Source organism: Malaclemys terrapin, chromosome 3 (genome assembly GCF_027887155.1).
Source record: "Malaclemys terrapin pileata isolate rMalTer1 chromosome 3, rMalTer1.hap1, whole genome shotgun sequence".
In the NCBI taxonomy this organism is placed as follows: Eukaryota; Metazoa; Chordata; order Testudines; family Emydidae; genus Malaclemys; species Malaclemys terrapin.
This window is the reverse complement of record NC_071507.1, coordinates 32,629,333-32,643,869: the sequence shown is the minus strand read 5'-3', so window position 1 is coordinate 32,643,869 and position 14,537 is coordinate 32,629,333. Positions and strand designations below refer to the sequence as shown.

At 42.8% G+C, this 14,537-nt stretch overlaps 1 protein-coding gene across 2 annotated transcripts in view; it reads right to left on the bottom strand.

Moving 5' to 3' along the window:
• Positions 1 to 311: 311 nt before the first annotated feature.
• The window catches only part of C3H2orf73 (chromosome 3 C2orf73 homolog), a 46,627-nt gene continuing 32,401 nt past the window's right edge, over positions 312 to 14,537 (bottom strand). For both annotated transcript variants that reach the window (XM_054024237.1, XM_054024236.1), the window contains 2 exons: positions 4,722 to 4,837; positions 312 to 3,655 (listed from right to left, as the gene is read on the bottom strand). In XM_054024237.1, coding sequence (XP_053880212.1) covers positions 3,227 to 3,655; positions 4,722 to 4,837 — 545 coding nt within the window. In that variant the 3' untranslated portion in view covers positions 312 to 3,226. The remainder of the gene's footprint in view (positions 3,656 to 4,721; positions 4,838 to 14,537) is intronic.

Sequence of the window (14,537 nt, the reverse complement as noted above, 5' to 3'; positions counted from 1 at the left end):
TCTATCACATGAATGGCAATGGGTAACTTTGCTGGAAAGAAGAGATGTTTTCAAAGTATTTATAAAATAAATTTAAAGACAATTTCCAGTTAAACAAAACAATATGCTTTTCCATATGTATAATAGCTAGTAAAATGCTTTCACTAATGCTTGAGGCAAATAAAAAGTATCATTAATGTGAAAAAAATTTGTTGAAGCAACAAGTGTTCAATACACAGGTGATGAAGTGTGTGCAGATGGTAGAAGTCCCAAATTGCACAGCAGAATGTACATGGTCAAAGGAGCAAAATGGCTACAACAAATCCACAAGAGAGGCTTAGAACAAGTTTAATATATTCAGAAGATAGCTCTCAGATAGAATTCATCAGAAAGAATATAAAATACAGGTACTCAGGTGTTAGTGAACTATATAGATACAAACTTATGTATTTCTAGCTCCACTGTAGTGTGTGAATTGAGAAGAACTTAACTACTTCAGTTAATGATGGTCTTTCCTTTGACTATGTCCTTTACCATTTTAGTATTATACATTTGGATAATTTAATATATCTCTATACCCAAACACACTATTTGTTCTGTGTATCAAATTTGATGGTTTGTTTAGACACGAACAGTTCTGTTTTAATATAATGGGAACTGTTTTATCATATGATGTAAGAATATCTTTGCCTCTAATGATTATTTATCTATTTAAGGGCACATGGAATTAATTTATTCAGACTGCAAATGATGGAGGTTACAGAAACTTTGATTGATAGAAATAGATGCAGCTGGACTTTGGTTGTAAAATATCATTGATGTTTTGGATACAATTTTTTATGAATAAGGTATTCAAGCTTTTAAATACAGGAGCTTGTGAAGTGGCAAAAATAAGCTGGTTTGGGTAACTGGTTACTAAGAGTTTTCTGTTTAATGGTGTATCTGCATACTCACATATGCATGTGTGATTTGGAGGTTAGGCTAGTGCCAGAATTTATTTAATCGTTGTATGTTTTTCCATTGTTTTTAATGTTTGTGTTTTGTTTCTTAACAGCACCTCTCAAATGGCCCTTAGAAAATTTAGCTGTAAAGTAATAAAGTTTTTGTTTTGAAAATTCCTTGGTTTTACAAAAATATCTAATTTAATGATGCCAGACTTCTGTTGCTTCATGTGAAAAACTGTCTGATGTCCAGAAGAAGCTTGAGCATTGGTTAGAGCTTTCTGTGTCAGGTATGCAAAGTCTTTTTTCCCCAGAATAATAAATAAATACCTAACTTACATAATGCTTTTTGTCAGTAGATCTCAAAGCACTTCAGAAAGTAGCTCTGATTGTTTAACCAGCTACTTGCTGGTTCTAATCCGCTTTGCCTACTAGTGGCCTGAAGAGGTTGAAATAGCAGCCAAAGGTAATGCAGGGTAGGGGTATTCTGGCCATGCTTTTTTTCCTCTAGCCCCATTCTCTAGGTCAGTAACAAGAAGGGAAATGATTTAAGGAGTTTCTATGATGGCTGCACTTACTCGAACATATGTCTTATACTGGGGTGATCCTGCTGGTGCTGGGCATGCTTCCTTTACAGCTAAAAACCACTGGCAGTGAAGCCCAAAGTGGTTGTACTGCAGTCCAGCAGCTGACCCTTCTGTATTAGCATTTTTAGAAAATGTTTCAGTTTTACCCCATTTGTTCATTTCTAACTAATTTCCTATACCCACACTTTGTTTGTCACTTCACTACAAATAGACAGTTCATCATATAAGCAATCAAAAGATGTAACGAATAGAAGTAGGACAAACAAAATTATAATATAATTATATTATGATACAGTTGTGACCAATAGATAAATATCTATGTCCACAAATGTCAATATGTTATTAATATAGTAATGATGGTAGGTTCTGAATTACATGTCACTACTACAACTAGCATGTACATTAAAGAGCCAGACTCTGCCTCTGATATGGTAAACAGCTGCCACTAACACCAGTGGAAGTTGTGTATGCATATCTGAAGGCCAAATTTGGTCCCTAAAGTGTCAGCTCAAGCAAAAACAAGTAATCAGCACTATATAGTTCATTTTAACTTTTAGCTATAATATATGGGACCTGCCCAATCCTTGGTAAATATTGTTTCAAAATAAGTTCCAAAGAATATTTCCCCAGGTTTTTGCTATTATTCTTTGTGAAAAGAACATATAGGACATATAACATTGTTATAATATCTTCTCAGAGCAGAAAGCTGGACATTAAACTTTTACTGCTCTCACTGAAGTAAAATGCATACATTAACCTCTCCGGTATACAAGAGGAGCTGTTTAAGAACTACAGGTAATAACTTGCTTCACTGTTTGATGAATAACTGTAGGTTATAACTCAAGCCTAAACTTTCTGTGTTTCCCTAAGAGTGTAACTGGGAGAATTTTTGTTGGGAATCATAAGAAGTCGCAGCATGAAAAAAAATAGGGAAATAGTCCAATCAGTAAAAGTTTACCCATCAGTCTCTGGATTAATGGATTTTCTCTAGTATTGGGGAAAAGCGTACAGTAATTCAGATCTCTTCTGCATTTTTGATGTGTAACACACTCAAACAAGAACAGAAGCACAAGTCTGTAAGAAAATGCCTGTCCTCCTTGCTCCCAAAAAGAAAGAAAGGGTTTACTCCAAAATTGTCCTTGTTAACTGTTTAGAGTGGCAATACACATTATTTTTGCATTCCTGTGGGCTACAGCAAATTCTCTCTCTTGACTGCCATTGTTTCTTATGGAAGCACAATGGTTTCCATTTATCACAAGCTGACACCATATGGTGTGTGAAATCATACCCAACACTGCAGCATCCAAGGAGATAATGCATGTCACAACTATATATGTTAAAATAACAGCAATCAGCAATAAAACCAAACATTGTAACTAGTGTTTCTATTATTGAAAGTACATTTTCAAGAATCATAATCACTTCCAGACCCAAAAGTGTTAATTAACTCAAAGTCAGACTTAATACAGAATATATATGATCAAGATGATTGTGTTCCTCCTAACAAGGAAATCAATTCCACCTTAAAAAAACAACCACCCATAATTCTTATAGGCATATAGTTTTCTACAAACATCAAAGTACAGTGCAGCTGTTGTTTTGTCAAAGGAGTACTGTGTTCCCGCTGACACCAGTGAATTGTTAGCTTGTGTTTAGTATTATTGATATTAGACCAAGCAAATGCATTAGCTTGCACAGTGATTGTAGGCTCTCTTCATTTTAGTGACTGATGGTGATATCAGGGATTTGTATGTTTTTATGTGCGGGAGGTAACCTATCCAGAGATTTATCTAGAGGACCTTTCATTGCTGGACATAAAGACTCTTCCCCAGCAGGACGGATAACATCCACTTCAGTTGCCTGAGAAATGTCTGAACTCTTCTGTGCTCTCACAGGGATTCTGGGGTATGCCTTGGCTGCTTCTCTGACGTCTGGTTTTGATAAGTGAGTTTCACAGCCTAATGTCTCCTGGGAATTCTGCAGGCAGAGACTGGGTGAGGTCATTTGGCTTTCCACTGAGTTTCCTTTCTCTGTTTTTGGCTGTTCCATTGAGCCTGACCCTCTAGCACTCAGGAATACTTCTGTTCCCTGAGGAACTATTGGCCCACTCACTGGTTTTATCTCTGTCCACACAAAAGCTCCATGTCGCTGGAAAGGGAAACAAGGTTGACGTTAACCAGGGGAGCATAAGCAGTTAGTAAAAACAGCTGTGATCTGAGTTCATTTATTAGCTCAAGTGCTGGCAAAACATCCACTTATTTCTTAGTCTCTCTGCTGGCCATCAGCCTAGGTCCCCTCCCAATAGCTGCAGGCAATGGAATAGTGACTGGCCTGATAGGCTTTTTTATTCATGAAATGGGGCATAGCAGGAAAACTTGGAGAGAAACAACAAATAAAAGAAAAAATGCATCTTATTTTCTCTGGTTCACAACCATTCTGTCACTCTGAGTGTGTGACTTGCATATAGCTCTCCTGTGCAAGTCTAATCAGCTCAGATTTCATTTCTTGCTACATGGGTTGCTATGGATACAATTCTAAACTGCTGCTTTTGTAGGCCAGGAGATTTATGATTGGAACCCAAATGACTTTGTCCATTAAGGTCGCACAGAAAGGTTCTCTTTTTTATAAACAGAAGAGGGAACAAACAATAGGCTGTACTCTTCAAAATGTTTCCAACAATGGACTTCTGCATTTTGGGCCTGATTCAAAGCCTACCGGACAATGGAAGTCTTTCCACTAATTTCAATTGCTTTTGGATCAGGCCCTTACACGGTTAATTATTGATTTGTAAGAAACACACACACACAAAAACTTGTAGGCAACAAAGACTGACAAAACTTTTGGACATTTACTTATGGAATGGCTTCAAAATACACATTGGGCCTGGTTCCGGTCGCACATCATTTTTACTCCACTGACCTCAGATGTAAGTGAGAGCGGACACAGACCTATTGGAAATCCAAACTGAGTCATATATCATTGGGGCATTTATCTATTATTATAGGTGCCAGAAACCACAGTGTTATGATGCACATAAATACAGAATGACATGTTTAAGTTATAATATTAATGACACTTTTTAATAAATCCTGGCAATTCTAAAGCGTGAGACAATATTTCTTACTTTTAAAACAGTTAGTCGGAAGTTTGTGAATAAACTTACTCCTCCAGCTTCCTGCACGCTATTAATCATACAGGATGCACATTGTCTTACCTTTCCTCGGATGGGTTCATTAGGAGATTTTCTGGCATTGTACTGATGAATAAAGGAGATCCGCTCCTGTAAAATTTTGGGAAGGCTTGTTGATGTTCTAGGAATTGCAAGTGGAACTGACGGAAAAAAAAACAATATTGTTGTAAAATCAGGGCAATGATGTATGGTGTGGCCTCATGTTGTACAGCACAGAATCACTGTTGAACAGCACTCACAAATGTACTAGATGTTGCACAGAAACACAAAAGGGGGGGGGGGGGAAGACAGATGCCTGTCCTGAATTGCTTAAAAAATAAATGATGGGCTTGACAGACAAGTGAAGATGTAACATATATCAGGAAAGGGAGGGGCAAAGAGGGACATGAATTAGTTTCATGACAGTATGGACTCAGTTTTAGATGCATACATACATCATGTTGATTCAAGGCTTTTCTGAGTGGAAACGAACTCATTTTTCATAGGAAATGCTGCATAAGTGTTTTGTTTTGTTTTGTTTTGAAATGAGTGATTTGGATGAGGTGGCAATGGAAGCCAGACAAATAGAAATGGGAATGGCATTCTGAGTATAAGAATTATCAAAGTCAGATATAGAAAACACTTGTTAGATCACCTAGTACGTACAGGACGGTTCCTGACAATACAGTTTCTAGTGCTTAATATTAAAAAGTCCCAAGTGAAGTTATAATTCTGTATCACAAGAACAATCTTGGGCACAGATTGCAACTGGCCTGCCTGTGGGTGGGTGTCAGGAGGGAATGCAAAGAAGCCTTCCTCCCCTTGTGAGTCCCCACAAGGGGGAAAAAATGGACCTGCCCCTTTTCACACTGAAACACAGAGTGGGCCTGGCACATCCAGGAAGCAGTCAGCACCTTCTTAAAAAAAAAGTGCATGCTGTAAACTCCTCCTGTGCACCAGAGTACTAAGACAAGATCTCAGGGTAGCTGTTTAGACACTTGCCCACAATTTGATATATTGCTATTTAATTTTACTCTTTATTTAAAATCTTTTAGCCAGTTTTCAATCCAGATGACAGTATTCTGTCCAAGCTAAGTGGAATACATTTGCAGTTACTACTTCATGACACAGACTAAAATGCTATACTAAAATATGCTGCATGTGTACAGTATAAATACATAATTTTAAAGCATAATTCAATTAAGCACACCCTAAATTTTCAAATAGGGCTACTGATTTTGAGTGCCCAACTTGATACACTTTAAAGGGGCCTGATTTTCTGGGAACAAATGCTTCATGCTTTCTGCAAATGAGGCTCCTTAAAGGTATCCCAAATTGGGCACCCAAAATCACTAGTCACCTTTGAAAAATATAGACCATACGTGCACAGTGTTAACAGATCTAAATTGCTGCAGCAGTTAGGACACACATTTTGAAAATAAACACTGAATATGGCATCAGAGCTGAAATCTTATGTTTACAGCAAAGATCCTTATCATATGACTTGTACCATATGGGCAGATATGGACTTCATGCTATACGCTACAGGATCAAGGATCACCTAAATTTGGTGGAAATTCAATTATTCTTAAAGGGTATAAGTTAAAAATGATTTTATTCTTTGTGTTAAGAAAAATTTAAAGACAATTGGTTAATTAGCCCTACCTATTAATAACATTTAGCTCTTATATAGCACTTTTTGTTTAATTACCTCAAAAATCAAAATTTTACAGATGAGGAAACTGAGGCAGAGTGGTGAGCTGGCTAGGATCTTTGTTGCACATCAAGTCAGTGGACAGCTGGGAACAGAACCCAATATTTTCCCATTGTGCCAAGATGTTTGAAGTTGCTAATGTTCCATCTTCTATTTCATCCAGTTTTTACTTGGATATACTCATAAGAGAACACAACGCATATGGAGGATATTTTAAATTATAACTGTATGATAAACAATAAAGGGCCTGATCAACTCCTTCTAACATCAATGGAAAGACTCCCGTGGTCTTTGGCGGGAGCTGGATTGGGTCTTTAATCATTAAAAGGAAAACAGTAAAGAGGGCAGGCAAGGAATAAGGGGGGAAATGGGGGCTGAACTATCCTCTCCACCCTAGAGATGGTCCCTTCTCGTCATTGTCCAAGCACACTAGCAGGGAAGTGTGAACAAGTTTATGCTAATGTTGCCAATGCTGTATCTGTTCTAGGGATAAACAGAGAAATTGAGTCTCCGGTGCTGTTAGCAGGGCACTGCTCATGAACACTAAAATTCACATAAATACGCTGAGGAAATTGTACCCAAAAATGTCAGTACACCAATGAATACATCAATACATTCACCCTGAGGCCTTGCCTACATTACCTGCTGGATCGATGGGCAGCGATCGATCCAGCAGGGGTCCATTTATCACATCTAGTCTAGATGCAATAAATTGACTGCTGAGCGCTCTCTCGTCGACTCCACCTCGCCCTGGTGGAGTACCGGAGTCGACGGGAGAGCGTCAGCTGACTGTGAAGACACCGCGGTGAGTAGATCTAAGTACGTCGACTTCAGCTACGTTATTCACAGCGCTGAAGTTGCGTAACTTAGAGCGATCCCCCCCTCTAGTGTACACCAGGCCTAACTCAGAATACATGAACACAGTGTGCAAACCGTGTTCACGGGCACCAAACAGAGGCAAAGGGCAAATCAGGCACAAAGATGATAACCTACTGAGTTTTGGTAGAATCATATTTGAGGAAACAAGATACATCACTGAGTAGACATGGAAACAGAGGTCAATAATGTGTTCTGGAAGATCAGCATAAGGTGGATTTTGAGTCTATGGTTAAGTGCCTTTCAGATATATCAAGTTTAGATCAATAGGCAGACCACTTTGTAAAATTAATCTTCCAGTTTTTTTGCAAGTTGCAAACTCTTTCAACTAGTTTTTAGTTACTGGAGGGTTAGGATCCAGCTAGCATTTAGCAGTACATTGTTCTGGCATAAGCTAACAGTATTACATTTTGCTGATGTGTTAAAAGTGGCAAGTTAGCACTCAAAGGATTCTGAAGAGGAATCAATTGCACTATTTGAGGGAGCAGTTTCCGTGATTAAAACTTGGGGCTGGGAGTCTTGCTTGGTTGCTGCTTTGCTGTGTGACTTTGTGTAGGATATGTAACCTCCTTAGGGTGACCAGACTTCCCAATTTTATCGGGACTGTCCCAATATTTGCTTGTTTGTCCCAAGTCCCGACCGATGTTAGGTTGGGACACTGGACAAACAAGCAAATGCTCCGGAGCCCGGAAGTGCTCACACCCCCCTCACCTACCCCGACTCTGTCCCCTCCATCCCCCATTGGCTCCCTCCCCAAATCCCCGCCTCTTCCCCAGGCTCACCATTCCTCCTCCCTCCACAAGTGCTGGAGGGAGGCCCCGGAGATGCAGTGGGAGAGCGGTGCTGTGGGTGAGAGTCCGGCCTGGCCCCGAGCAGGCAGGACTCAGTCGGGTGACAGGGAGAGTAGGGGGGCGGCCCGCGGGGCCAGGCGGTGGCTGTTCTCCTCCCCTGGGAAGTGGGACTCAGGAGCAGCCGCTGCTGCAGCTCCCACTGCTGCAGCTCCCACTGCCGCGGAGGGAGGAAGCGGCCGATGGCCAAGCTCAGCGGCTGCGGCTCTGGCGCCCAGGGCCCGAACTCCCCGAGCCCGGGCCTGTTGCGGGGATCCAGCAGCGTGCACACTGCGCCCAGCCCCTGGCCAGTCATGTCTGGGCTGGCTGCCCAGCTGGTGCAATCCCGCGGCAGCCCGGGGCGGAGGCATTGGCAGCCCAGCCCCGTTTGTTCCCCTGTGGGACCCGAACAGGATGGAGGGGCTGGGGCCTGCTGCCCCCACTCCGGGGACGCCGCGGGATTGCACCAGCTGGGCAGCAGCCCAGATGCGACTAGCCAGGGGCTGGGCACGCGCAGCGTGTGCGCTGGGTCGCCACAGCAGGCCCAGGCTCGGGGGGTTCGGGCCCGGGCGCCAGAGCCACAGCTGCAGCCACCGAGCTTGGCCATCAGCCGCTTCCTCCCCCTGCAGCAGTGGAAGCTGCAGCAGTGGCTGCTCCCGAGTCCCGCTGCCCGGGAGGGGGAGAACAGCCATCACCTGGCCCTGCGGGCCACCCCCCTACTGTCCCTACTGCCCGACTGAGTCCTGCCTGCTCACGGCACCGCGTTCCCCCTATGTCTCCAGGGCCTCCCTCCAGCACTTGTGGAGCAGGGTTTGTTTTTTTTTCCGACCCGCTCCCCCCCCCACGCCCCCGATATTTGACCTGGGTGATCTGGCCACCCTAAACCTCCTGTGCTTCAGTTTCCCTAGCCACAAAGGGGGAGTAATGATACCCACCTTCCCCACAGAAATGTTGTGAAGCTTTGTGAATTGTCATTGTGGTTGTAAGGTGCATTGAGGGTTTGGTTGAAAAGAGCTATAGAAATATTACCATTATTTTTCTGATACATTTCACTTAAGAAGCCTGGAAACATGTTACTTTAGGACAATTGCAAAAATATGCATTAAAGTGTCTGTAATATATTTGTGGGGCATGTAGTGGTGTTGCAGTCATCTCTCCCCTTCTGGGTCAGAGGGAGGCCACACCACCTCACTACATTGTCATGATCGCTGCCAAATTTCGGAGGAAATTAGCAGACCAGGCCTTAGCATCCTGACCGGTCTAGTGGGGCTGAACCCCAAATAGTCTATAGGCTCCGGGCCCTTAGGCAGAGGCAGAGCAAACACCACTCTATGGGCTCCAGCTCTCAAGCAGGGTAGAGCTAGCAAGTAGCCGGTCATTCTAGTTCTGGCAGATGGTAGGCGAACACCAGCCACCTGGCCTACAGTAGGGAGGCTGCCACCCTAAGGGTGGGGTGGCAGGGGCTAGGGGGACCCAGGCCCACCAGACTCCACCGGGTCCCAGCCCAGGGCCCTAACAGTGGCAGAGTGGTCCACCACTGGGTCAGTGGGGAATCTAGCTGCAATACACTGACTGTTTCAGGCAGCACTACAGCCAGACTGGAGTCGGCTGCCCCTGGGCCACTTCCTCCCCTTCCTTGGGGCTGTATCTGGATCAAAGGGGTGTCCTCCATCTCCCCAGGGTAGGTGGCCAGCAGCAGTCCCATCAGCTGCCCTGCAGACACAGGCTCCTCTGCAAGGATGGCATCTCTGGGCTCTGCAGCAAAGTCAGCAGCCTGGAGCAAGCAGGATGCATCTGTCTCCCTCACTGTTCCAGACCCAACTGAGTTAGAGGCTCCGTCTTTTATACTACTTGTCCCGCCTATCCACTTCCAGTGGGAGGGATGAGGCGGGTCTGACTCCGCCCACCTGGGCACAGAGGGGGATTCTTCCTCTTCTGGGTCAGAGGGAAGCCACGATGCCTCACTACAGGCACCCCCACAAATACATCTGTAGCTATCCTCAGATCCCATGATTTTAAGATTGACTGGGGCACATTACAAGCTGCTATACTATTTTCTGTGTAATGCACCAGCAGTCTGTTCAGGTAAAGAATATAGGTATGAACTGCATATCTAGCTTCCACTTTAAGTACTTCAAAACTGGATCTGGGAATTCTATGAATGAAGATTTTATGGTAAGTCTGAAAAATAAACTTATATAAAGAATTACATTAGTTCATGAGTTTATTACTGGAATACAAAATAGCAGAAGCACATTCATATAAAATGTGACAGAAGCTGTGAATAACATTTTTAATTCTGTAGATTGTGTTCTTGTTACAACTGAGCAAAGGTTATATTAGTTCCCTGTAGAATTTCTTGCAAAGAAAAAAAAAAAAGAAGATTATCTCAATGTTTAATTTCTGGTCAATTAAATATGGATGGAATATTTTTATTGGAACCCTGAACAGTGGCATTTTCTAGTGATAAGGTAGAATTTGAATTGGCCAAATAATTCAAATGAATATCTCCACTGATTTTTTTTCTTGTCAATCCTCAAATAAATTAGTGAATATTTTTCTCAGTATTTGACCACCTCTATAGGTGATCAATAATGTTTGTCAAATATTCACAAATTATTTCTGTAAATTGATGAATTATTCACAAATAATTTGGTTCAGCATAGTAAGTCTATCAATAAATTCAAGAAAGTGATATTAGTTCATGAGTTTTCTACTTGAATATTAGATAACAAAAGCAGATTCATAATAGATTCTATAATATTCCAGTAGAAAACTCAATAATAATAATCATCCCAATTTTTTTCTTCATGTGAAAGAAGAGAAGAGAACCAAATTTAAGACTCGCTTGTAATTTAGCAACATGTGATCTGATCCCACAAACACAGATATGCTTAACTTTAAGCAGGTAAGTAGTTCTGTTGCATGCGTGTAAGCATTCTGCGGGATAAGGGCCATGATGAGGATGACCATAGTATTTCTGTAAGGTGCTCAGATACTGCCATAGTAAAATGCCTAGACAAAGTTTTAGAATACTAAACCATCTACTGCTCTGGGTTTGTGAGCTATCCTAATATAACATGCCTGACAGTCATTTGATGGAGTCTTTGAGTTAGATCCTCAGCGAGTGTAAATAGGTGTACACAAATAAAATTCACAAACAGGACAAATTAGCTCCAAAGTTATAAATTATAGCCAAAAATCGCTGTTTTCAACTACCTTAGCTGCTGAAATAGCTGTAGGGGGCGGTGTAAGGAGGAGAATCCTTACAAAGCTCAATAGGCAACAATTAGTGCAGTTATGTAACACGTAGGAATACGCTAGCTTTATTATTATTCTTTTAGGTGGCAAAACTGAGATACGCATAAAAATCCCCCCCTATTTTTTAATCTCTGTAAAGTCAAACAGAAAGGAACCGTACATTACTTCCCAGAGAATCTCTCAGCATTTATAACCTTTTAAAGGAATTGAGCCATTTAACACACCAATTCCAAGGCATAATCTTCCATCACTTATAGACGCCTGAATGCCAAAAGACAACTGGCTCAATCTCAAAATGGCAAACATGCCAACACATGGAAACCATCACTTTCCTTATTAATGGAATGGCATGATGTGAAATTAGATGATCTGGGTTTGTGAGCAATATCCCCACAATCAATCATCCAAAATAAACTGCTTCATTATTTGTATTTAAATATACAGGAGGAGTATTCTGAAGGCAGAACTCTAGGTCCACCTATGGGGAGAAGCAGAGGTACTGGCACTCCCCAGGAAGGAGAGAGGTTTCTGCCAACACTGGCTCTTCAGGCCACATTAAATGCCCTACCTCGCCTGACCCTCTCTCTAGCAGAAGATTGCATTCCATGCACCAGCTCCGATGCTGCTCTGCTGTTTAACACAACCACCTCAGCAGTGAAAGTGGCTGAAGTGTTGGTTTCCCACTCTGCTCTTTGAGGCTTACACAGTGAGGTTCTGCCAGCTGCTTCTCAAAGTTGGGACTGAAGGGAGCCCCTACACATCAAGCATCTTAGCAAATGAAGGGGGTAGGAGAGAAGGTTCAATAATAAATAATGGGGCCAAGCCTCCACTCTGTGACACTGGTGTGATGGCAGCGTTACTCCATTGGCTTTAATGAATTTACACTGATATAAAACCTGTGTAACCTTTTATTGTTAAAGCACTGCTAATACAGACATCCTTGTGATTTGTCTGTATACAAAAGGGAGCAGAAGCTGCTAATGCAAGGACAAAGCCTTGTGATAAAAAGACAGGGAAATTAATTTTTTAAAACTGTTTAACTCAAACATGATGCTCAGCACTACAGTACAAGAAACAAAGGCAGCCTTTGCCCCAAAAAGTTTACAAAAAGTGTAAAAGGGAAGACTTGCAGTGCCTGGTTCCGAACCCATTCACACCAGTAGTAACTCTGTTGCATTCAGTGGAGTTATTCTTGATCAACAGTGGTGTGAGCTCAGAACTCGGCCCACGCAGGATAAGGGATGAAAGCCTGACTCGACTGAGGTCATGGAGTGTTTTTCCATTGATTTCAAAAGGGCTAGGATTTCACTCAGGAAGTACTGTGAAATCTAATGGTGGAGATGGCTTTGTATTTTGTTGTGTTTCAAATTCTAAATTCATTTCTTGTGGGCCTCACAGAAGTGAGTTTTTCATTTGAATGAAGACAAAGTAGAAGCATAGTCTGGCAGTAATGTATGGCAGACAGAGCAACAAACAGTCATGCGATAAAGGATGGATGACTTTCAGTGGGACTTAGGCTACCGAATGCCTAAGTCACTTTTGAAAGTGGGACTTAGGCTCTTCAGTCACTTTTAGGCACTTCTGTAAAAGTTAATGTTACCCAAAGTCTACTACCTCAAGAGTTTGTGCTATATTCACTCACTAAGGCCTTGTCTACGCTACAAAGTTTTGTCGACAACAGCTGTCTTTTGTCAACAAAACAATGAATGTGTACACACTGTGATGCGACTTTTGTCAGCAAAAATACCCTGTTTCGGCGACAAAATATAAACACCCCGACAAGAGACAAATCTTTTTCCTCTAAATTTGTCTACAAGTGCCAGTGTAGACACCACGCTTGATTTCATCACTTTAATTAGCTTCCAGGAGGTGTCCTATAATATCCATCGTGACCACTCTGGTCAGCAATTTGAACTCCACTGCCCTGCAGCCAAGTAAACGACCATCTGCCCCTTCCCCTTAGATGCCCCAGGGATTTTTGAAATTCCATTTCCTGCTGGCTCAGCATGGAGAGGTCTCATCGCATCTTCCCAGGTGACCATGGCAGGTTATAGCAGCAAACACTCTCCTGCTCAGAATATGGGGAGGAGGCTGTGCAGTCATAGCTGCGCTTGAGCCATAGGATTTGGGATACTACAGGTACATTTCCTGAGGCTTGTGCGAGAAGGCTATGATCTGGACACACTGCAGTGCACAGCGAAGATAAAGGAGCTGAGGCAGGCATATCATAAGGTAAGGGAGGCAAACCGTCACTCCTGCTAAGACCTGCCAGTTCTATAAGGAGCTGGACGCTATCCTCGGTGGTGACCCCACCTCCACCGCCAAGAGCCCGATAGATACTTCAGTGGGCCTGAAGACGGTGGAAAGAGGACCAAACCCGGAGGACGAAGTAACTAATGAAAAGGTGGAGTTAGATGCCAGTGGGACAGGCAGCCAAGAACTGTTCTCCACTCCAGAGTTGTCTAGCCAGTCTCAGCAGTTGCTCTCCGGCGAGCAAGAAACAGGAGATGAGACTCCTGGTAAGTGGATGTGGCTTGTGTTAGTGCGGAGGTGGGTTCAGGGCATAGAAATGTGGGATGCTGGATGTGTTTCTGTGAGCTGGACACTTCTCTGTGTAGCTAATCAGTACGTCAGAACAGGGTGTTGATGCATTCCGAGATCTCACAGGAATCCTCCAGAGAGATCTCCAGGAAAGTTTCCTGGAGGTACTTGGTAATCCTCTACGGCAGGTTCCATGGCAGAGCAGCTCTTTTCCTTCCCCCATTGTAGGAAACTTTCACGTGCCATTCGGCAATCACTTCTGCAGGGACCAAAGAGGCACGCAGGCAAGCAGCATAGAGAGCAGGCTGGAAGCCACAAGCATGGAGTAGATGTACCCTGGTTTCCCTGCTTACCCTTAGCAGTGAGATATCTGCTAGAATGACCCCCACCTGTGGAAGAGTGTGGGAGAATTTTAAATTTTTGTCCTTAGTCAGCTGTACCACAATCCTTGCAGAGTGCATGTTCTTTTCCCCATGTGGAGCACCCCACCCCCCACCATGCTTTGGGTGTTTGCAGAGTTTTGTGCTTGCAAAGGGTCAGTGAGAACATGGTTGTTATGTTGCAAAAGGTGTATTTAACTGAAATGTTTCAAAGCTGTGTGTGAATTTAACAATCCTGCTTCTGTGCACTGTCCCTTGTGCT